Raw genomic sequence first — 24449 nt, forward strand, 5'->3', positions numbered from 1 at the left:
CCAAAAGAAGAGAATCAAAAACAGTACAAACAAGTAAAATATATTTGAGGTTTTCTCGAATATTGTGTTATCCAAGTGGGGAACCGTTTGTACCTACTTATGCTTTATTGCTGTTATTAATGCACTGGATATATAATATTTTTGTGATGCTGTCATGATATACATTTTATCCAGGTTTAATGATGGGACATTATTTTCAAGGTTTAGATTAATAGTATTAGTCTTATATTTTATTAGTCCTGATCAAATAATCAAAAAGTTTTTTTTATAGAAAAAAAACTTTACTTATGTTTCTGTTTCACTTTAGAAAGAAATTTTTATATAAATATTATATCCAGTGTCATTATATAAAAAGAAATAATCCAGATTAAATGTTTAAATCGAATTTATTTTAGAATATGCTTCATATGCAATACTTCTGTGATATAGATTCGATCACGAATCCTTTAAATTCAATGTTGGCTTGAAATAGGTATTCTGATATAATAATATTTTCTGTCATAGCAAATATCTATTATTCCTCGGCAACCATTACATTTTGTCATTCAAACCAGGGACTTTATATTACAGGGACTGGTCATTATTAACAAAGTCTATAGAATGAACAAAAATTAATGTGCCTCTCCAGTCTTTATACTGGATAAACTTAAAGCCTATAAGGTTTATCTTTGACTTATGCATACTGAGGGAATGAGAAATTAGTCTGAATTTCATAATAAGTTATGTAAAAAAACCAAATCGATTGTGACTAAGTTGTGATAAAAATATTGAGGAAGGTGTGTTCTCAAAACACTAAAATATAATAAAAATGGTAAAATTTACCTGTAAAAATCAATAATCTCATATCATTTACCAGTAGAGACTTATATAATAAGTAATATAAAGTACCTGTTACAATGTATTAGTAATTGAAAGTTAATGAAATTGGATCAACTTCTAACTATTTATCAAGTAGTTTTAAAAAAAACAACTCTTTATTGTGCAATAAGAAAACATATAATTGTAAGAGGTCTCTTTAATCTTTTAATAGGCAGTTAATTCAAAAGTTAAACAGGAAGAAAGACACAATGATTGACATCCAACTGGAGTATCCTTTTGAAATGAAAATTTTGATATTTCTTTCTCAAGACATAGGTACATTAATTAAGGCATCATTTTATTGTTATTCAAGGCATATTTATTTAATATGGCCATTGTGTTTCAGCAGATTTTTCACTTCCACTTGATATTAATTTCATTGTAATAGATGCCATAGTTTTCACAAACATTCAATGACAAATCAACCTTTATGAACCATTAGATTAATAAAGGAGAACCAAGAATGTAATCCAGGGACAAAGACCATTTATGGACCCCTCCCCCCCCAAAATAAATAAATAAATAAATAAATAAATAAAAAAACGAAACTTTTTGAATTTGAAAATATTTACATTTCTCTTATTTCAAATGAATAAAAATATAAGTTGCCATTCTCCAATCTTTCATCTTTGATTTTGTACAGCACTCATTAAAATCCAAACGTTTCTTAGCAAAGTTTCCCGATTTTCAACAGATAAATTGGGCAAATAAACAGCCAAATAGAAACGACAGTGTTCTAAAATGTTCTATAAAGATTATTACAAGTGACTTCTCCCTCGAATATGCACTACCTGTTCAAACATACGAAAAATAAATAAAACAAAACAAAACAAAAAACAAAACAAAACAAAAACAAACAAAAACAAAAATACCATAAAAAAAAACCTGGTGCTTTTTAGTATCTCCAGGGCGCTCTCGGACGTGTCCGGGTGCTTTTTAGTACGACCCCAAGATGTCTGCGCCCATTGAAATCATCCCAAACTCTCCTGTCCCAATCGTGAAATTTGTCTTTTAAGGTTTTATAAACAGGGGTTTACCCGAACTTAAGTGTATATTTAATTTCAAAGGTATAATAGGAACGCAATAGATTTGATAGATTATCGATATTATAATTTGACAATTTTTGTGATTATAAATTCAACTTCGAATTTTTTAATGATTATTTCTTTAACTAGCAAGACTCGTGCTGCTTTGCTGAATTTCAACCTTGTATGTAGAACATCCAACATCGATTCCAGACTGTTATTGAATAGAATTTATATGGATCCAGTAGCTGAATCAAGTTGTTCAGGTGAAACTGCACCCGTAGCTTTGTCTAAGAGAGCCAAACGAAAACAAAAAAGGGTAAAGTCAACTTCATGTCTAAGACAGCTTACACTACTATTTTTATTGTTGAATGATGATTCTCATGCTTTGTTTTTTTACCCTCTTTGGTTAATGTATGGTACATGCTGGAAAGAAATTTGTGATACCTTGCTCGTGGCAGTGACACTTAGTTATTTTTCTATTTTTTTTAATTTTAATTTTAATTGTACTTCTCATGTGCATTGATAATAAATGATACATGAGAAACACAAACTCTTAGTGTGCTTTTAAATGCTTGATAAACAAACATTTCTAACATTTGTTTTAACCACAGCAAATGAAAACTCTTACCAAGTGAGGAAAAGCAAATGCTGCTTATTTTTCAGCAATAGTTAGTGTTACAGACTGTATAAAATCCTTTTTCTAATCAATTTCATGTAATGTACATGTACAAATGTACATGAATACATGAAATGAGCTTACATGTACAATGTATTGATCCATCTCATGCCTTTTTTCAGCTGTTTGCAAAAGAAAGAAGAAAAGAATACAAAAAGTTGACCAAAGGGTTAACAAACAACAAAGACCCTGGTTTTGATGAGAGTTTGTTCAGCCAAGCTGAGTACTACTTTGAGAATGGTCAGTTAATAATTGTTACACTATACCACTGTACATGTATACAAATGTTTGTAAATATTCATGTAAAAGGGAAGTTATTAAAAAAAGATATGACTTGGATAAGGTGAATTGTCTGCCTATGAAACAGTAATTCTGAACAGAAAAACTTATGATCTAAGGCCACTCGGACTTAATTTCTTGCTTCTCAAACCTACTTTATACATGTTTTTACAATTTTCCATATATTATCACAAAAGAAAGGTCATGATTGATACGTGTACATATTTATGGGATAATGTCTTAAATAGGTTAGGAAATTGGCCAAAAAGGAGCCAGAACATGCATGTTATGAAACTTACTTTGTGTATATGTACATGTACAAATGTACATGTATATACATTGTACTGTACCTTAAGTTATTGTAATAAATGTATTGATCTTTACGAAATTGTACTACATTAGTTTCTATAACTTAGGTAGCAGTCTTTATGAAGATCAGACAGAAGGTGATTTAATAGTGTCAAACATTCACCGAATTCACTTTAATTTCTAAAACAGTTACAGACCACTTAAGCAGTCCTAGATGATATTTAGTTGCTGCACTTAAATACACGTACATGTAGATTCAAATGTGTCTGAATTTGGCACTTTACAAGAGCAACATGTATTATTCTTGATTTGATTGATTTTAGTAAGAGATGAATGTATGGTTTTCTCAAAATACATGTACATGTCTTAATACATAATAGATTACCGTTAGGTAAAAAAATATAGCAGAAGCCATACATGTACATTTATAGAAAAAGCATTATTTGTTTGGTCTGTTTTTGTACACCATGAATCACCTGTACAATAAGCAGTGTCTGAACTATATATGGACTAGTATTTAAATATACATTATTGATAAGTTCATATTTCTAATTATTTTTTTCTTTTAGCATGTTCACTCTAGTCAGAAAAGAGAATTAAAATATTTACAAGATTTTGCTAAATAAGGTTTTCAAAATTGATTATATTGTGTTTTCTCTGGGAATTATTAAGTAGCTGTCTTTGTAAGAATCATGCAAAATTTGAAAAATATGATACACCCCAAGAAAGGCTATGTATTTTTATTTTTGTAATTACGTTGTTTCATGGGTGTAAATTATGAAATGTGTATTTATTCATTCTGATCTGTCTGCTCTTAGGGGATTATCAACATTGAAAATCCAGTAGATTCTATTGTATTTGAGTGTCATTTACATAGTTATCTCCCTAATTTTGAAATCTACAGTGCATTCTATATAATTTTATCTCCTATGAGCACGGGTTATATGAAAAACCAAATCTAAATTTCTGTTTACTTAAGCATTTTAAACAAAATATCAAAAATAAAATTATGCAGGCTTTCCAACCATGTATCACATTTTGCATGATCCTTGGCTGGAGTGCTACTTCAGTAATTAAGTTTTGCTTTATCACAATGTGATAATTACAGCCCCGTGCAGGTCCAGGTGTTAAAAGAATAGGCCTGCAGCAGCGCTAAGCTTGTCGTAAAAGGCGACTAAATAGTGCTCAGAAACCTAGCCGGGGGCTAGGCGCTCTGCCCACAGAGCAACTGGGATGTGTGCCCCAGGTGGTGGAATGGGGTACCCCTGGCGTGTTACATGCTGGGGTTGTCAGGCTATAATACGGAAAACCTGACCGCAAACCATAGTGGTGCACTGTGTTGGGAAAGATGCCATGTTCCTCGCACGTTAAAGAACCCTGCTGTGGTATTCGATAGGAGTAGGAACCTTTGCGCTCCGCCACAGGAGGCTAAATTGCCCGACCTTACCCATGCCCCTTTTTCCAGTGGCAATCAAAATTTGTCGACCCTATTATCCTTGTGACCCATCCTTTTTTTTTCATTTCATGTTCATTTTATCATCCATTTCATGTTCATTGTCTGAATATAGCTGAAATATTGCTCCTCGGACGTTAAACTCCAACAAACAAACAAACAAACATTTTTTGTACATATAATCAGCTGAATATGCCAATCCATTGGTTTTATACTGTTCGTACAGAACTTAGTTTTGAGATACATGTAAGTGGCTTTACATGTATGTAATGTTTCATGAGTCAATGAAACACATTCTCTAGCTATTTATATACATGTAGGCCACGCCCACATTTAAGTGAACCACATTTATTTATCACTGTGTACATGTATTGCCTATTTCCTATGCATTTCTAAAAATAAAATTGAAAAAAAATAAGAGTAACATATCAAATGCAATCATAAGAATTGAATGTTTCATTTTTTATTTGGCATGTAAAAACATGCTCAATGTAGACCATACTTAATATTTCTAGCAGATAAATATCTCTAGTTTTTATGGAAGATTACATTGAATAAACATACTTTAGAGTTTCAGTGTAAAAACCATAGGTTACTGAACTTAATATCGAGATAATTGAGCCTTAACAAAGGCAATTTTTGTATGGATTTCACTAACTATTAAAAAACTGGTTGATAGAATTTATTCTAATTTTACATTTGTATATAAAGAACACTTACATTGTACATATGTAAATGACATTCTTTCATATTTCAAAAAGAAAATTGTAAGTCACAATTAAAAGGGGCTTTGTACAATTAATGTTTTTACTTTTACCGTACATTTTTTTTATGTCAAAAAATCTTTTTGAATAATTTTGACAAAGATTTCACACCATTTTAAATATTGTTAGTTCACTGGATAATATAAGTCTTAGTGATTTTGTAAGATGACAGGAAATAATGCGCAGTGTAATAGGCATGATCCACCATGATAGAAAATGTGCTGATTACATGTCAATAAAACATCAAAAATTAAACGTTTAGTTCTTATGAAGTCATGATTACTACAAATTATATGAGCATTTTCAATCCTGTTAAAGGTTTGAGGAAAGTCTATCCATACTATTTCAAGTTCAATTCTTTTTGTAAAAAGAGATGGATTGGAAAGACTGTGTTGGAAATTTTTACGAAAGATTTCCATGGAACTGACACAGATGAATATGTAAGTTGGTTTGGTTTGACTCTTACAAACATATCATTAGATAATACAATGATCCTTGTACTTGATGCCAATTATAAAAGAGCAATCAACAGAACCAAGAATTAAGTGGAAATAAAAAAGAAATACGATCCAAGGACAAAGACCAGACAATAAAAACAGACACACACAACAAAGAATGTAAACTAACCAAAATAACATGTACAAAGTAACTAAAGTGAATGAGCTTGGACTTCCCTAAAAACTGGAATCATTGACCAGGTGCACTGGTAGGGTAATGAAGCTTCCCGCTTTTCTAGGAACACCTGCTGAGTTTGCCTTGACCCAGTTTTTATGGTGCAGATGGATACACTGTAATGATCCACAAGTTCAAGATGACAACCAAAATACTTCAGTAGTGATGACTTTAATGTTGTTGCAAAATAACTTTGTTCCTGGAAATTCTGCCTATAACAAGATCTACACTGTTTTTACTCGATAACGACTTAGTTCATATGTCACCATGTTATCAATAGTATTGTCTTGACCAACAAGATATGCTTAACTTCCTAGAACACCAGCTCTGTGTCTGTGTTTTAAGGAGGTAGACCTAGGGTAAGGGACACAACCCTTACAAATCATTGGAACGTTTGTATTCAGCATTTTACATCAGTGTCATGTAAGCATCAAAGTAAATTTCATTCTGTGTCAAATGAAAGCGTGATAGCCTTTGGTGAAATTGAATATGATACAAACATATCACTGACTTCATGAGTTACGTTCCCTAGGTCTACCTCCTTAAGATCAAGGAAATACTTCTGGATTACATACATCATTTCTGACACAATGATCTTGAACAAAATTCATGTTTCAGACCCCCTACCATTGAGGTTACTAATATTTCAAATAGACAACAAAATATTACTTGAAATTCAATTTTTGTATCAAAATTGAACTAGTACATGTAAATCATCAAAAAAGGATTGAGTCACTCAGCAAAACTATTTTAATGAGATACTGGAGATAGACAAAATTTTGTTATTAAATCAGAAAATTTATCAATTCTGATATTTAATTTTGAAAAGCTATGATAAATATTGTAAATCAGTTATGCAAACTGCAAATTGATTTTTTTTTAGAAGTGTTGTTTTTTAAACCTTGTTTTACCCACTGCCTGATTCATACAAAGAGTGGTAATTACATGTGCATATACAATATACATGTACATATCAATGTTTTTTATCTTCAGATTGAAGCTATAGAATCAGGAAAAGTTAAAGTCGGAGGAAAGCCAGTAGCCATGGATTATAAAGTCAAGGCCCATGATTATCTAGAACATGTGGTACACAGGTATATAATATTCAATCCTATTTTTCTCAGGTCAAAATTTTCACAATTTTGTCCTGTCTAATTAAGAGGATTTTTTAGATCATCTAATTATTGTGATCTTTTATGTCTTTTCCTCCATTCATTTGTTTGCCATTTCTAGACAATAGTTAAAGGACATCCAATAGGTCATTCAAATCTCTTGCATGATGGAATGCTGTAGTCATTGGATGTGCATTTTTGTAGCGCATTCAGGCCAAATTTTATATGGTGTATGTTGCATTTGGTCTCACTAACCACTTCTTGGTCAAATGCCCACCCCCCCCCCCTATGTAGTGCCAAAAACACACTAAACCTAGACATATGCATTGTAAGTGCATTATTTGTGTGTATTATGATTAAAAGTAGTCAAAATAAAGCAGAGAATGTGTACTTTAAAATCATATATGTAATTAACTACAAAAGTGTATGACTATTGTTTACATGTGTGAGTAATTTGCCTCCATGCTGTCAGTTAGCAGAAAATGTAAAAATGTGGATTTTCAGTATTATTTATTCAAGTAAATTTTGTGAAGAATTTCTACAATCATCGTACCATTAGCATAATGATTTTGGAAGCCTTATTTTCCAAGCTTCGCAATGGTATGCAACTTTAAGATGTCATTTGTCCTGGGAATTCACAGTGAAACTTTGAAAATTACTTTTTTAACATGTAAAGTAATGGAAACGTTAGAAGTGGTTAGTGAGGCCTTTGCCATTCTGGAGTTATGGGCCTTGTTAACTTCAGTAATTTTAAGTAACTGTCTTTGTAAGGGTCATGCAAAATCTGAAAAATGTGATTCACCCCAAAAAAGGCTACATATTTTTATTTTTGTAATTAAGTTGTTTTATGGGTCTATACTATGAAATGTGTAATTATTCATTCAAATCTGCCCGCTCTTAGGAGATAATCAACATGGAAATCTCAATAGATTCTATTGTATTTGGGTGTCATTTACAGAGTTATCTCCCTTAATTTTGAAATTTACAGTGCATTCTATATAATGTTTATCTCCTAAGAACACGGGTTATATGAAAAACTGAATGTTAATTTCTGTTTACTATGGCAATTCAAACAAAATGTAAAAAATAAAAATATGTAGGTTTTTTACCCATGAATCACATTTTGCATGATTCTTAGCTGGAGTGCTACTTAATTATTGAGCTTTTATGATCATCAAATCAACCTTCACTTTTATTAGTTACATTTGTAACACTCAGATCAATTGGTTTTTGGCTGGGTTACACTCAGCCTAATAATATCGCTAAGGTTGTGAAGGGAAAATATTTATATATTATTTTTTCTAAGCAACTATAAACCACAGCCAATAGATATTTGAAAAAAAACTTCAGAATGGGCTCCAATATCGTTAGATGTGATTTCAAGTCAGGCACACTGCTCATTATTTTTTTTTACAATGTAGGTACCTTTGGTTTTGTAGGAGGTACTTTTCATCATTTTGTTTAATAAAAATGTATGAAATTTTAAAATTCTAGAGGTACCTTATAGTAGTTTAGAAGGGTAAAAGTACCTGGTACTGCCTCTTAATGAAAGGCCTGATTTAACTGCTACCTCTTGTAAACTGTAACTCTGCCATTTCTGTCTTTGACCCATTTTTGTGTTAAGTAGTAGTCCATTTAATTATCTGACAGGACGTGATTCATGCATGTCAAAACTCACAAAATTCGCCACTATTATTTCTTATTACAAAACAATTACAAAATACAAAACAAGGCTTAGTTTTTCATTCTGTTGTTGCACTTTTGGAATAGAAATTATGTACTGGTAGATTGTACACATATATGAAATAATTTTTTTTGGAGGCATGAAAACCCTGTGGTAGGAACACCATTAGAGATAATCCATGATGATAGTGATGTTGTTGTCATAAACAAGCCAGCATCTATACCATGTCATCCATGTGGAAGATACAGATTTAACTCTATAGCCTTTATTCTTGGGAAAGAATATGGCTATCCTCGTCTTAGAAGTATGAACTCATTTACAATGTACCATCGACTTTTGACTTAGTAATTTAAATTAATTAAATAGCTATTGGTATCGTATTGAATAATTGTTGCAATTCTGAAGGAAGAATTTACTTAGGAAAATCAATGGTAACAAATGTCTGTTTTAGTAACTAGTATTTATTGTAAAGATTCTGAGCATTTACTTAAAAATGATTCAAAATCTTTTTTATAATGGCTACATTTACATGTACATATACTTGTCAACAAACCTTTGACACAAATAACGATAATTAATGAAAAAAAACCTAACTATTTATCCTAAAATATGCACAATGGGCTTAGATATATACATGTAGTTTTGAATGCTTTTAAAATTGTATTCAATCTTCGATGCACTTTTGATGAAAAGAGGACAAGGGAGACAATTCTGGAAAAAAATGTTTAGAATTTTGATTGTTGTTCCTTTTATAATGAAAAAAAAAAGAATGGATATGGTGAAATGCAATAAATGCACCAGTGTATAACCAAAATCCAAAATAATAGATAATTTCAGAGATCATTAGAAGGTCTTTAAAACGTGTAAATACACCTTTAAGTAAGCTCTGAAAAGCTTGACTATAAAAGTAATAAATTCCATGGTAACAGAATGATGACAATTCTTCTAAATCAAGTTGAAAAGTAAAATAATGACACTAAGACACATTAATGACCAATATCTACTGACTTCAGACAGGCCCATGAAATATGTAAGTCAGTTTCATTTTCCAGATATATACAGACTAGACAGATTAACCTCAGGAGTACTGATATTGGCCAAGACTCCAGAGAAAACAAGACAGCTGGAAGATGAGGTACTAGGAAAACATGTGCAAAAGGAATATGTGTGTAGAGTTGTTGGTGAATTTCCCAAGTAAGTACTCATGTCTTAACTGAAGAAGTATATGTGTAGAGTTTTTAGTGAGTTCCCTGTGTAAGTACTCTCGTCTTAACTGAAGAAGTATGTGTGTAGAGTTTTTAGTGAGTTCTCTGTGTAAGTACTCTTGTCTTAACTGACGAAGTATGTGTGTAGAGTTTTTAGTGAGTTCCCTGTGTAAGTACTCTCGTCTTAACTGAAGAAGTATGTGTGTAGAGTTTTTCAGTGAGTTCCCTGTGTAAGTACTTATGTGTAAACTGGAGGAGTATGTGTGTAGAGTTTTTAGTGAGTTCCCTGTGTAAGTATTGATGTCTTAACTGAAGGATTATGTGTGTAGAGTTTTCAGTGAGTTCCCCAAGTAAGTACTCATGTCTTAACTGAAGAAGTATATGTGTAGAGTTTTTAGTGAGTTCCCTGTGTAAGTACTCTTGTCTTAACTGAAGAAGTATGTGTGTAGAGTTTTTAGTGAGTTCTCTGTGTAAGTACTCTTGTCTTAACTGAAGAAGTATGTGTGTAGAGTTTTTAGTGAGTTCCCTGTGTAAGTACTCTCGTCTTAACTGAAGAAGTATGTGTGTAGAGTTTTTCAGTGAGTTCCCTGTGTAAGTACTTATGTGTAAACTGGAGGAGTATGTGTGTAGAGTTTTTAGTGAGTTCCCTGTGTAAGTATTGATGTCTTAACTGAAGGATTATGTGTGTAGAGTTTTCAGTGAGTTCCCCAAGTACTCATGTCTTAACTGAAGAAGTATATGTGTAGAGTTTTTAGTGAGTTCCCTGTGTAAGTACTTATGTGTAAACTGGAGGAGTATGTGTGTAGAGTTTTTAGTGAGTTCTCTGTGTAAGTATTGATGTCTTAACTGAAGGATTATGTGTGTAGAGTTTTCAGTGAGTTCCCCAAGTAAGTACTCTTGTCTTAACTGAAGAAGTATGTGTGTAGAGTTTTTAGTGAGTTCCCTGTGTAAGTACTCTTGTCTTAACTGAAGAAGTATGTGTGTAGAGTTTTTAGTGAGTTCTCTGTGTAAGTACTCTCGTCTTAACTGAAGAAGTATGTGTGTAGAGTTTTTCAGTGAGTTCCCTGTGTAAGTACTTATGTGTAAACTAGAGGAGTATGTGTGTAGAGTTTTTAGTGAGTTCCCTGTGTAAGTATTGATGTCTTAACTGAAGGATTATGTGTGTAGAGTTTTCAGTGAGTTCCCCAAGTAAGTACTCTTGTCTTAACTGAAGAAGTATGTGTGTAGAGTTTTTAGTGAGTTCCCTGTGTAAGTACTCTTGTCTTAACTGAAGAAGTATATGTGTAGAGTTTTTAGTGAGTTCTCTGTGTAAGTACTCTCGTCTTAACTGAAGAAGTATGTGTGTAGAGTTTTTCAGTGAGTTCCCTGTGTAAGTACTTATGTGTAAACTGGAGGAGTATGTGTGTAGAGTTTTTAGTGAGTTCCCTGTGTAAGTATTGATGTCTTAACTGAAGGATTATGTGTGTAGAGTTTTCAGTGAGTTCCCCAAGTAAGTACTCTTGTCTTAACTGACGAAGTATGTGTGTAGAGTTTTTAGTGAGTTCCCTGTGTAAGTACTCTCGTCTTAACTGAAGAAGTATGTGTGTAGAGTTTTTCAGTGAGTTCCCTGTGTAAGTACTTATGTGTAAACTGGAGGAGTATGTGTGTAGAGTTTTTAGTGAGTTCCCTGTGTAAGTATTGATGTCTTAACTGAAGGATTATGTGTGTAGAGTTTTCAGTGAGTTCCCCAAGTAAGTACTCATGTCTTAACTGAAGAAGTATATGTGTAGAGTTTTTAGTGAGTTCCCTGTGTAAGTACTCTTGTCTTAACTGAAGAAGTATGTGTGTAGAGTTTTCAGTGAGTTCCCCAAGTAAGTACTCTTGTCTTAACTGACGAAGTATGTGTGTAGAGTTTTTAGTGAGTTCCCTGTGTAAGTACTCTCGTCTTAACTGAAGAAGTATGTGTGTAGAGTTTTTCAGTGAGTTCCCTGTGTAAGTACTTGTGTGTAAACTGGAGGAGTATGTGTGTAGAGTTTTTAGTGAGTTCCCTGTGTAAGTATTGATGTCTTAACTGAAGGATTATGTGTGTAGAGTTTTCAGTGAGTTCCCCAAGTACTCATGTCTTAACTGAAGAAGTATATGTGTAGAGTTTTTAGTGAGTTCCCTGTGTAAGTACTTATGTGTAAACTGGAGGAGTATGTGTGTAGAGTTTTTAGTGAGTTCTCTGTGTAAGTACTCTTGTCTTAACTGAAGAAGTATGTGTGTAGAGTTTTTCAGTGAGTTCCCTGTGTAAGTACTTATGTGTAAACTGGAGGAGTATGTGTGTAGAGTTTTTAGTGAGTTCCCTGTGTAAGTATTGATGTCTTAACTGAAGGATTATGTGTGTAGAGTTTTCAGTGAGTTCCCCAAGTAAGTACTCATGTCTTAACTGAAGAAGTATGTGTGTGTGAAATCATTGAATAATTGAGTTTTTGTTTTATGAATATAGCTGATTTTGGTTACTCACTAAAAAGGAAAGGGCCATGTGCTCTCATAGAAAAAAGACATGAAACCTAATCATGTTGCAGATTTTCATGTGTGAATAAGTACTGTACACAACAATTAGCCACTATAATGTATTTATTTTTATGCAATATATTTTGTGACTTATAGAGATGAAGTTATTTGTGACCAGCCTATTGATATCATAAGCCACAAGATCTCAATGCACAAAATAGGCCCAAATGGGAAACCTAGCAAGACCATTTTCAAAAGACTGAGCTATAATGGGAAAACAAGCGTTGTAAAATGTAAGTACGTATGCACCAATATATATGGAATTTAAAAACAAAAACAAAAAAAACTTCCATTGGTAGAGGTGATTAAAGTTTAAAAAAAAAATGCAAGGAAGAAGCCAAGTTTTTTTCCCTGGGAGGGGGAGGTGGTCATCATTTGCTATATTTTATGTTCATGTAATTATAGTGATCTGTTTTTTTTTCTTCTTCAGAAAGTCATACATTCATCTCCCACTTAAATCAAATTGTTACAAAGTACCATCATTTTTATCTCAAAAACACAACAACAGAATGACAAACTAAGACTGGTTAATATGGTCTGAAAATGTTTTTAAATTAAGAATAAAAATGAATATGGTGGGTTCTTGCCGTGCATGATTCACCTCCAATCAGATTTATATGATGACTTCTACCCAAGAATAAGTTATAACCAGAATTTGATCAGGAAGAGTGGAAGAGTCTTAACCTTTTGTTTTAAAATCATACCCCCACCAAATGAGTAGGTGGCATATTGGAATGACCTTGTCTGTCTGAATATCTTCACTATTACCTCAACTCACAGTGGATGGATTGATTTCAGAGTTGGTTTGTGTTTTTTACATAGATATTTGGCATACATTTTAAGGAGCTAGACCTAAGGTAAGGGACAAAACTCTGAAATCAGTGATGTGTTTGTATCGTTTTCAATTTCACCAAAGCCTATCAAGCTTTCATTTGAAATAGAATGAAATCAATCCAAGTTATTTTGATGTGTACATGAGATTGATGTAAAATGTTGAATAGAACCTTCCAATGATTTGTAAGAGTTGTGTCCCTTACTTTATGTCTACATCCTTAAGCAATATTGGTTACTATCTTGTGTATTTACTCTATGGATAGATTTATTGTATATGTGGTATGTGGCTTTATATAGTTTGGGCATATGTTGTACATGATTTTGGTTATTGTATGACATAAAATTTCTACAAGTTGGATTATACTTAAGTAGCACTCCAGCTAAGAATCATGCAAAATGTGATTCATGGCTGAAAAACCTACATTATTTTATTTTTGATATTTCCGCTTGAATTGCCATAGTTAACAGAAATTAACATTCAGTTTTTCATATATCTCGTGTTCTTAGGAGAAAAAAAATTATATAGAATGCACTAAAGATTTCAAAATTAAGGCAGATAACTCTGGAAATGATACTCAGATATAACCGAATCTATTAGATTTTCAATGTTGATTATCTCCTAAGAGCAGGCAGATTTGAATGAATAATTACAAATTTCATAATATAGACCCATGAAACAACTTCATTACAAAAATAAAAAATATGAAGCCTTTTTTGGGGTGTATCATATTTTTCAGATTTTGCATGATTTTTACAAAGATAGCTACTTACACAACAACAAGCTTAAGTGTAACTTCATGTAACTTCATGTTGCGACAGTTATTGCCATTAAGAAATAAATCATGCAAACTCCATTTTATAATTGTTTTACCATAGGCTGGCCATTTATGTTGCATTGTTTTATTCTGAGCCTGTTTTATTTAGATTCTAACATTACTAGTTTCTTCATATTTTTTAATAGCCTATGTGTTGCACAAAATGTTGGTCATGTGTTTATCACTTTATTACCATGGCTGTAGTCTAAATAACTTTGAGGCACATCATATTAGAACATGTTCTCGATCTTTTTGGTCAGTAATGACTTGTTATAGATTTATGTATCTGATGTCTGGTTTCTCTTTCTCTGAATTTTTCGAAAATAGGGTGACAGTGGCATATTTATAGGTTTCATAATGAGTGAAAGTTTAATATTTATCAATTATAGACTTTTAACGAAGTCAATATGTTATTTATCGACCTGTTCAGATTATATTGACTGAGGATGAAGTCCAGGGTCAATATAATATAAAAGGGCCACATATAACATATTACCTGAGTGAAAGTCCTAAATTTATATATTACTTATGTAGATAATGTTTTTCTTTTTGTCTGCTTTGTTTGTGATGATTCCACCATGATTGGCTGAGAGTAATTACGGAACAGAATAGTTTATATCCTTATCTAAATTTAGAAGTAAAGTGTCAATATACATATAAAGAGAAACATAGCGTCAATATACATATAAATAGAAATATAGCATCAATATATTTAAAAATAGAAACAAAGCTTCAGGTACATTGAATATCCTTTAAATCAGGTGATCATGATAACCAATGAAAAAAAAAAAATGTTTCACCATATGTAATATTGCAAAATATCAACTCAAGTTATTGAATTTCAGTATCATAATAAACAAGCCTCATTGAGTTTGTTATGATGTTGACATTAAAAAGAGCAAGTTTATATTTAATGATATTCAATTTTCATGAGATATTAAACCTTTTTCTCGATGATTTTTGGGAATATTTTTGGCACTTGACAATTGACATCTGTCATGATGGAAATTCTATTAACGTCACCAATGGTGTCAGGAGAACAAGTTAGAAACATCACAATGTCGCTTTGAACCAATCGTGTTTTTAGAAAATGATACGCAACCTCACAGCAACCAATCGCAGTGGTGAATTTTTCATATCACCAGTTTGTATTTCATTGCTTATGGTGTGATATTGCAAATCTCTTGCCGTCAAAGAAGTAGATAAAATGATAAAATCATAGAGAAATCCTGTTACAAACTATTTTGAGATAAGCAATATTGCTATCCTTGTCTCCAAATATATTATTTGAGACTGTTCTGACCAAAAGATGCAAACCAAAGCTTATATCAGTATTGCAATAACACATATTTATATGTTCATCTGTTCAATGTTTTATATTGGTAGAATGTTTGTCTCATGAAGGAAAACTTCATTTCATTTTTAATTTTTTCTGGATTTTTATTTCTAAATTATGTGGCTTTACACAACAAAAAGAAAAGGGGGGCTGACATATAATGTGCTTCAACACAACTTTTTAATTTGATTTCATTGTTTCAGGTAGGCCTATTACTGGCAGAACCCATCAGATAAGAGTTCATTTACAGTTTCTAGGTTTGTAACCCCATAAGTCTTCATGTAAAGTCCTAAATTTAAACTTAAGTATTTTGTATGTTGAAACACAACTCTTTCTAAACCCCTAAACATATTTTAATGAAATACTTAAGTTCACCATCATATGTAGATGTTCATGAAGGAATTTACTTATTGTTGGAGGACTCTAAAAGGAGATAATTCAACTTTAAAAAGGGTTTTACATTAACCTCTACTCGAAGTAGGGTGTATCCTCTTCGTGAGTGTTAAAAATTTTGTATTAAATTACATACTTTAAATAAAAAAAAAATAAACATTATATTTAATTTTTCCACAGCATACTAAGTATGGTTTACATTTTTCTGTTGACATATAAAACACATTACAAAAAAAATGAAATAAAACAAAAAAACTGTGGACGTTTTTCTCATAAAATGAAAAAAATTCTTCTTTTATCCATATTTTGCTCAACAAACTCAACAGAAATTACATAAATATAATCTGAATGGGATTGGCTTTTACATGTACATTATAAACTGGTTTGAAGAAGTTGAAATATGTGCATCAAAATTTCTTAGTTGACAAAACAATGCCTGAGTAATGGAATGAGCAATATGTTTCTTTAATTTAGCTATCTACCAAATTGCTATTCAGTTTATTTGAAAAACATATTCTTTGAAAGAACTATGTTAGTTAAAAGAGGTGTTTTATTATATGTTTCTTCTTTAAGATTTTAATTTTTATACAGGTCACCCTATAATAAATGATCCCCTGTATAACAGCCCGGCATTTGGACCAAACAGAGGTAAAGGAGGAAATTTCTGGAAATCTGACACAGAGGTTTGTTATTACTGCAATAGGGTAAACATGGAAGTAATATTGAAAATTGCTGTGGATTAGATAGCAGGAAAATACGGCTTTAGTGCAATGTTAAATTCATTAATTTTGACGTTAATTAAAAAATTGATTTAGTTATATAAAATCTTACATAAACTTAGTTCTGTTATGAGTTCATTTGTATAAATTTGATCACTTCTAGCCAAACTACTCCATCCAACGAGTAGTGTTCCCTTCAGAAAATTTTGGGTAAGCTTGGAGAGTTTGTCCTTTTTGTTTTTGAGCTCTTAGTCCTTTTGTCATCCTTCTGTAAATAGATGTTAATACTGCTTTCAAATTTGCCCTTGTAGAATGCCTTAGATTATATATCTGGTAGCTGCCGATTTTCAAAAGTGCAGTCTCTAACAGGTATAAGATTTAACAAGATGAATGAATGCTTGTATACTTTATTTTTAGATTGTTGATGAAATACAGAATTTACACAATATTGGACTTTGGTACAAAGGAGAAAATCCACTTTATAATAAACGTCTGAAAGAAATAAAAGAACAGCAAGAAAAAACAAAATTTGCTCAAGACAAAGAGGAAAACTCAAAAAAGGGCAATAACCAACAATCTGAAATTGCCATTGCTTGTGATGATCAAAATGACAACATCAGTGAATTGAGAAGTTGTGAACCCAACTCCAAGAGAGTTAAACTTGATACTGACAGTTCAGGGACCAAAAAAACCAAAACTAGTGAAGAAAATGTTATAGAAATTCTTCCATCAGAAACTGATCATTCTAATAACACCTGCAGCAATTCTGAAACTTCTGTGGAAAAATTTGAAAATGACACTAGTAGTGACTTGACTTCAAGATGTGAGCATCAATCTGAAAAGAGTGGTAAAAAGGAAGTGATAATTTATAATGAGTTTGATGAGTCCAAGTGGATGCCTGATGAGCATTGTAGCTGTTGCAGAAGGAACTACATTGACCCAAGCCCTAGTCATCTTGTAATGTACTTACATGCTTTGAGCTATAAGGTATGCAAAATAAGTAATTTACCCAATGGCCATATGCTAAATTTTTCATGTCATTTTATTTACATGTATTTCTTGAAAAAAAGTTTGTCTTGTGTATGAAAATTTACCCAGCTACATGTAATATACTCACCAGGAGTCTACTTAAGTTAGAAGTTTATCACAATGTGTCGACTTAAGAAAATAAAAATTACAATAAATTTATACGTGGGTGAAATTGAGATTGATACCCATAATTAAAAAGATCAACTGTCATTCTTATCACTTTTTGTTCCTCTTGTTTATGAGGCCAAACAGGCCTGTTACCCTACCTATCATTTTTTTGTCTATCCTGAAGATTGCTATTTTGGATCAAGTCTAGATTGTTTCCCCCATTCACTAAGTGTGAAATGTTTTTGAAAACTAGAATAATTTCCCTACAATGTACTTTGAGCTCCCTACCTCTTTTTTTCTGCAGGTAGCAAGGTAAGAGACTAGTATTTTTTATTTACCAAAACTTGAGTTGTTAAAGACATTTTGATTTCGATATATATTAATGGTCTATAACAAGTCAGCTACATAAAAGTTGACTTATACAATGTATTTCTCACTTTTAGACAAAAATATTCCTATTTTGGTCATGTGATTTTATTTTGTAAACTTTGCACGCTTGTTTAGTACATGTACTATAAAATACAGGTTTCTTTCACAAAATCCAAAATATGGTTTTCAAATAAGTCATTTTGAACATTTTTCACCATAATGTGGCAGGGTATCACTTTATGTCCTATTAATGCCCTAATTTTCATGTGTAACATTGTGAAATTTGGTTACTCATAAAAGCTGTATTTCTCTTAATAATTTTATCATTTTAGGGATCTGATTGGTCATACAGCACTGAGTTACCAGAGTGGGCTGAGGAAGATTGGGATGATGATACAGAGGCAAAATAGGACTGATGTTAATAAAATGCCTCGAATTTTATTGTTCTACATAATTAGGCTGTCTTTATTCTGCATTGACAGATTGCATTGACAAATTTTTTTTTGTAAATTTAAAAATCACTGATTTTTCCCAACCAAACAGTAAACCATACAGTAAAATAATATGCAAAAATGTAAAATAATATGCCCAATGCACAAACACAATATTTTTTTTTGAGTTATAGCCTTTAAAAATCACTGAATATGAAGACATATGTAAGAGTAATTAAGGGAACCAAAATTCTAGCGGAAATCAAAAGAATGTAATCCAGGGACAAAGATCAGACATTGAAAACAGACAAACACAACAAAGAACAAAAAGTAATCAAAATAATACATACAAAGTAACAAAAGTAAATGAGCAACTCGGACTAAACTAAAAACTGGGAGCATGGACGAGGTGCACCGTTAGGGTAAGGCTCTTTTGATCTTCTTGTTTGGTTTCTTTGATTTATTTTGAATTTTTAACATTTCGACTTTGCAAATGGTATCAAAAAGGGTCGCTAAGGGACATAAAAAAGTGATATGCTCAGTACGAAATGTTTTGTTCATAGAATCAGATAATTAGATATGTAATTAGACATGGCATAAACAATCGTGACTACTCAGTTTTTCCGCTACACTAAGGAAGAAGAATTAATAATAAAATAGTCCTTGGGCAAAATCTGTTTCATCTACTAGAATACCTTTTCTAAAATTTCACTAGAAATTAAGACCACTTACTCAATCAGAAAATTCGATTTATTATTATTAAAGTCGGATAAATAAACTAGTTAAAACGAAGTATTTTTTGTAAAACCAGGAAGGCAGAGTACTTCATATGGAATAGGCAACAGGATAGATCCAATTTATTTGAAATACCGTTTATTTTCATCGATATAATCATTTACAGCAGGTGAGAGATTCCCAATAACTATTTTTGTTAAAACGGCAGTTTCTATTCAAAATCATTTCGTCCGGTTTGCATTCAACTCTGCAGGTACACCATTCGGATTCACAGTCGGAAATTTTAAAAAGACTGGTAAAAAGATTTCCAATTGCGCAGACAAGATTATCAATGGTTCAGTCATCTGAGATATATGCATCTAATAGAACATAACACACCACGACTTTTGCTTCCTCAAAATGAAACGTGCAAAAAAACAATAAAATAAATTATAAATAAATAAATAAATAAAATTTTTAAAAAAATCCGCAAGCAGAGCGTTCGCTCATTTCAAGATCATTATTTTCAGTTACAAAATAGTGTATGCGATTTATTTATCTTGCAGTTAAAGCGATGTAAGGTTGTCAATGTCTTTCATACAAAGGAGTTAAATGTATGGAAAAGCTAATATATCAACTAGGAAATGATAAAATATGTTTCTGATAAATATGCCGATTTGCCTACCCTTTTCACCGCGTTGTTCCATGCCTTATTTCACGGAAAGACCACTTCTTTTATTTAGTTTGCGTCCTTTAAATTACCATGGTACAGGCGGTAATCTTATTACAGCACATAAGCAAGCGAGTAGAAAAATTGCTTTGGTCAACATAGTTGTTTCTTTGTCCTGTGAAAAAAAAATGCAGTGCAACACAGAATTTTACATAGAATCATGTTAACATCGGGTTAAAATTGATTCCAAAAATTTTAGTTTTCATTTATGAATTATACTGTAAGGAATTTAAATAGGCCAGCATCACGTGAATGATTGTTTAATTAAGCACGATGTCAATTTTTAAGGGTAACGTGACAATTATTCTACTATTCTTGTTGAATTTTAATTCAAATTTTGATACATTTAAGTTTGAGAAAAATAAAACAAGGAGTATAATTAATACAAATTATCAATATTTTGCTGTAAACGTAGGCTCGCTAGCAGATACCCTTCGACAAAATACTAAATGACAAATTTACTAGAATAACGTTTTAAAAAGGTGTAGATAAATATACATTACCAAACCTGCAGGGTATCAGAGAAGACCTTCCTTCAGCTATGTAAATTCCAAAAGAGAAGACCACTTTTTAAACTATATACGACGTGTTATTTTAAGCTCTTTGGGATCGTTTGTCCATTAAACAGTTCCGTAGAAAAAAAATATACGACACCATTTTTGTTCTTAATAGGTTTCATTTCCTATTCATATAAATTAGAGCAAGTGTGTATTGACAATAAAACATAATTTAGATGTTTGTTAAAAACAGGCAATGTCTGTCTATACGGTGTTTTTTTTTTATTTTCTATATATATTAAGTGTGCCAAGGAAATATTAGCAATTTTTTTTATTTAGATATTTTTTTCTCGTTTATAGAACACAATCATTCTGCTACAAAACATGGATCAATGTAGGAATCTTATTTTCATTGTTAAATTCAAGTATTTATTGATGAAAATGTCATGTAATAATCCATTTATAAAAAGAGTCGCCATGCAAACGTGAAACATGAGTGTTAATGACTTAAAAACAATTACAAAGTAGAAAAAAAATAAAAGGTCAATTATAGCTTGTTCGTAGTCTTCGTCAGTTTCTGGAATACAACTTAATAAATTATTAGCTACATACAAAAGTTACACAATAGAAAATCTTTGTATAATCCATTTAACTATAATTTGATCAACATAAATGAAAATCTCAATATGTTATAAATACGACCGTACAATAAGACTAGAATAGAAAACTATGAACAAAACTTAACCCCCGCTTTCCTCCTCAGCAAACACATTGTCAATATAAAAACAACGTCGTCACACATGACTATGGATAAGTTTCTCAGGCACCCTTCTATAGTACTTGCATTCGACAATTCCTTCACTTTTGCTTGAATTTGTAATTTTGTTTAATGTAACAAATTCCAACAAAAAAACATTTTCTATGAGGTGTATCGATATCACAAACTTCTAAGATTATTAACTAAGTTTGTTTACCGTGCAAAATTTTGAAACATAATATTCCACTTGTAATTTCTAATTAACAATGGCTTTGCTCACCCAGCTTAATTATTGTCTATTCTTTGAAGGTTGTTTTCATTTAAAGAGATATTCGACCCCTAATTGTATCACTACGTAAAAATAAGCCTTTTTATTCTTTAGAATTGAACTACATCGATGTTTTCCTTTTGTTACCCTAACTCTTGAAAATGTAATTAAGTAGCACTCCAGGTAAGAATCATGTGATTCATGTTTGGAAAGCCTGTATACTTTTTTATTGTTTGATATTTTGTTTAAAATGTCGCAGTTAACATGTGGCTTTTCGTATAAACTGTGCTCTTAGGAGATCACAAATATAAAGAATGTACAGTAGAATTCAAAATTAATGGAGATAACTCTGTAATTGTCACTAAATGAAAATAGAAACTTTTGCATTTTCAATGCCGATTATCTCCTATGAGCAGACAGATTGGAATGAATGAAAGAACATTTCATGATATAGACCCACAAATCAACAAAGACTCTTACAAAGATTGCTACTTAGATATGATCGGAGTATTTTGCTAATTTGTAAGAAACGTGTCTTATAAAAGAAAATGTCCTCAGCCGATGGATCTTAGTATTCACATTACATGTTTGAATTGCTAAATTATTTTTTTATTAAGTCCTCACATGAAATATACTAAGGCAAAGAAATTAATACCAATGGTGCAAATTATTTGCACTTTTCTTTTTATCACGTATACATTGTTTTTACCTTGTATTCAATAGCACAATTTATATTTGTGTTTACGTTATATAGGTAAAATAAAAATCATAAATCAGTCTCAATATTTATCTAAAATATATTTATATCTTTAATGGAATTTTAAATATATACCATTTTGAAAGATGTTTGAATTATTACGTTCATGTTTATTGAAAATTCCTTTTAAATATAACGTCCAAAAAATTAACGCACCGACACACACATAAACACATTACAAAAAGGTCAGATAAAATATAGGTACACCATGTATACGAGTCATGCATGTTCTGTGGGTGTTTAATTAATATATTGACTATTTTTAAATAAATCACCAGCCAGGATTCGTTTTAGATCAAAATAATGCAAAGTTTTGTCGAAGTGTGCTCGTTACTATGATTTAGTTTCGAGTAAGGGAGCAACCAATATATTTTATGGGCATTGAGGAAACGTATTATTTTAATTCAATATAGTCTGCTAATCTTTTTCTCCTTTTTTTCTTTAGAATTTTTGAGATTTTGTATGCAAAAAACAAAAAAACAAATTAAACTTTGTATTTAATAGTTCAATGAAAATAAACATCTATAACAGCGCATCCCACAGCCCTTGGCAAGGATGTGCAAAATATGAGGACTAAATATATATAAAAAATGAATATTAATTGACCAAATAATAAGAAAAGATTGCTCTTAATAATCAAAGACCACAGATGAATAATAAAGTATGCATAAAAAAAACTCTTGTATAATGTTATATTATAATAAAAATAATATAATATAAATATAAATAATCAAAGATATTAGTTAAGATCGCTCACATAACAATTGTAGGTTCTTGCATTATAATAAACTTTGTTGAATAATTATAAACAAAAGATTGCATATATTAACGAAAAAGATAACATACTCATATCAAAATATCCTTCCGTATATTCAAAATGTCTTTTTTTTTTCTTGTAGATAATTTTGTTTTATACACATATTAAGATATCTTATCTAACATTTTTTTTTTAAATAATTGCGAAATGGTCAAAATTTCTTCAAGAATCTTTATAAAATATCAAAAATCGCCTACTTAAGGCTCGATTATCTCGGAAGTAAGTTCGGCGACCGACGTTTTAATACTTAAATTTCACAGTATGTTCGTTCAAAATCATGTACAAAACTCTAGTAGCCACGCATCATAGTTTCTTTTCACATATATAACCATGATAGATCCTATACACTAAGTAAGATTACTTTTAACGTGTAATGACAATTGTTTCGATGACTAGTGTGCAATCTTAAATGGTACCATAAAACGGTCCATGGAAAATTATCAGATGGTATCGATATGCAATTTATTAAGTAAGGTTTAGAGTTTTTCATCTTTCTAAAACTGGTTCAGTGATGAAGGAATCAAATCTTTTGTGACTGTACAAAAAACATTTCAATATGGTGTTTTGCTTTGTTCTTCTTAATTGGTTTCTCTGATTTATTTTGAATAATTACCATTTCTACTTTACAAATGGAATAAAGGAGGGTCGCTGAGGCACATAAAAATGTGATATGCTCAGGACGAAATGTTTTGTTCATATAATAATTAGACATGGTATAAAAACCGTTATTACTTGACTTTTTCCGCTACACTAAGGAAGAAGAATTAATAATATTTATTATAATTAATAATAAAATATTCTGTGGACCAAAGCTGTTTCATCGTCTGGGATACACTTTCTAAGATTTCTCTAGAAAATAAGACCACTTACTCAATCAGAAAATTCGATGCGAAAAGGGTAGCGAAGAAAAATAGAAAAAAGCCAGGTCAACTATAATACTCAAGTCGGATCGGACGACTAGTGGAAACGAAATATTGTTTGTACACTCCTTGAGATGTTCACGTTTCCAAATTTAGCGTTCTTGCATCGTTTATTGTGCGTTTACACATTGATTTGCGTTCGTTTAAATATAAACAACAGAGACGACACCACTTGTTGTTCATATTATGTTTTCATTTCCTATTCCTATAAATTAGAGCAAGGGTATATATTGATAAGAAACGTAATTTAAATGTTTGTTAAAATATGCACTCTCTACATTTACGTTTCTTTTTGTTTGTTTTTTGTTTCGTTTTTTGTTTTTTTATATTTTCTATGCATATTGTTTAAGTGTGCCAAGGAGATATTAGCAATAGATGTG

The 24449-nt window shown here is 31.3% G+C and overlaps 1 protein-coding gene across 5 annotated transcripts; it reads left to right on the forward strand.

Moving 5' to 3' along the window:
* Positions 1-1757: 1757 nt before the first annotated feature.
* On the forward strand, positions 1758-18632 carry LOC148617041 (pseudouridylate synthase RPUSD2-like). 5 transcript variants are annotated; one of them, XM_088584327.1, is made up of 12 exons: positions 1758-1874; positions 2034-2202; positions 2685-2802; positions 5686-5807; positions 7033-7133; positions 8973-9139; positions 9888-10029; positions 12672-12808; positions 15764-15817; positions 16545-16636; positions 17090-17659; positions 18511-18632. In XM_088584327.1, exons 2-12 carry the CDS (start codon positions 2119-2121, stop codon positions 18586-18588), a joined length of 1665 nt encoding a protein of 554 aa, XP_088440453.1. In that variant the 5' UTR covers positions 1758-1874; positions 2034-2118; the 3' UTR covers positions 18589-18632. The 5 variants fall into 5 exon arrangements, with proteins under 5 accessions (XP_088440453.1, XP_088440452.1, XP_088440451.1 ...); XM_088584326.1 differs by having other exon boundaries at positions 1779-1925; XM_088584328.1 differs by having other exon boundaries at positions 1796-1925; positions 2076-2202.
* The last annotated feature ends 5817 nt before the right edge of the window (positions 18633-24449 follow it).

Source organism: Perna viridis, chromosome 5, assembly GCF_037379345.1.
Source record: "Perna viridis isolate PV_CMFRI_1.1 ecotype Kerala chromosome 5, ASM3737934v1, whole genome shotgun sequence".
NCBI classification, from domain to species: domain Eukaryota; kingdom Metazoa; phylum Mollusca; class Bivalvia; order Mytilida; family Mytilidae; genus Perna; species Perna viridis.

What these genes read in the sequence shown, in the direction of transcription:
- LOC148617041 (XM_088584325.1), top strand. Translation starts at nt 2,014, where the DNA reads ATGATTATTTCTTTAACTAGCAAGACTCGTGCTGCTTTGCTGAATTTC. An exon ending in CTAGAACATGTGGTACACAG is followed by an intron (nt 7,134 to 8,972) that starts GTATATAATATT and finishes TTTTTTTTGGAG; the next exon opens with GCATGAAAACCCTGTGGTAG. An exon ending in AGTTCATTTACAGTTTCTAG is followed by an intron (nt 15,818 to 16,544) that starts GTTTGTAACCCC and finishes ATTTTTATACAG; the next exon opens with GTCACCCTATAATAAATGAT.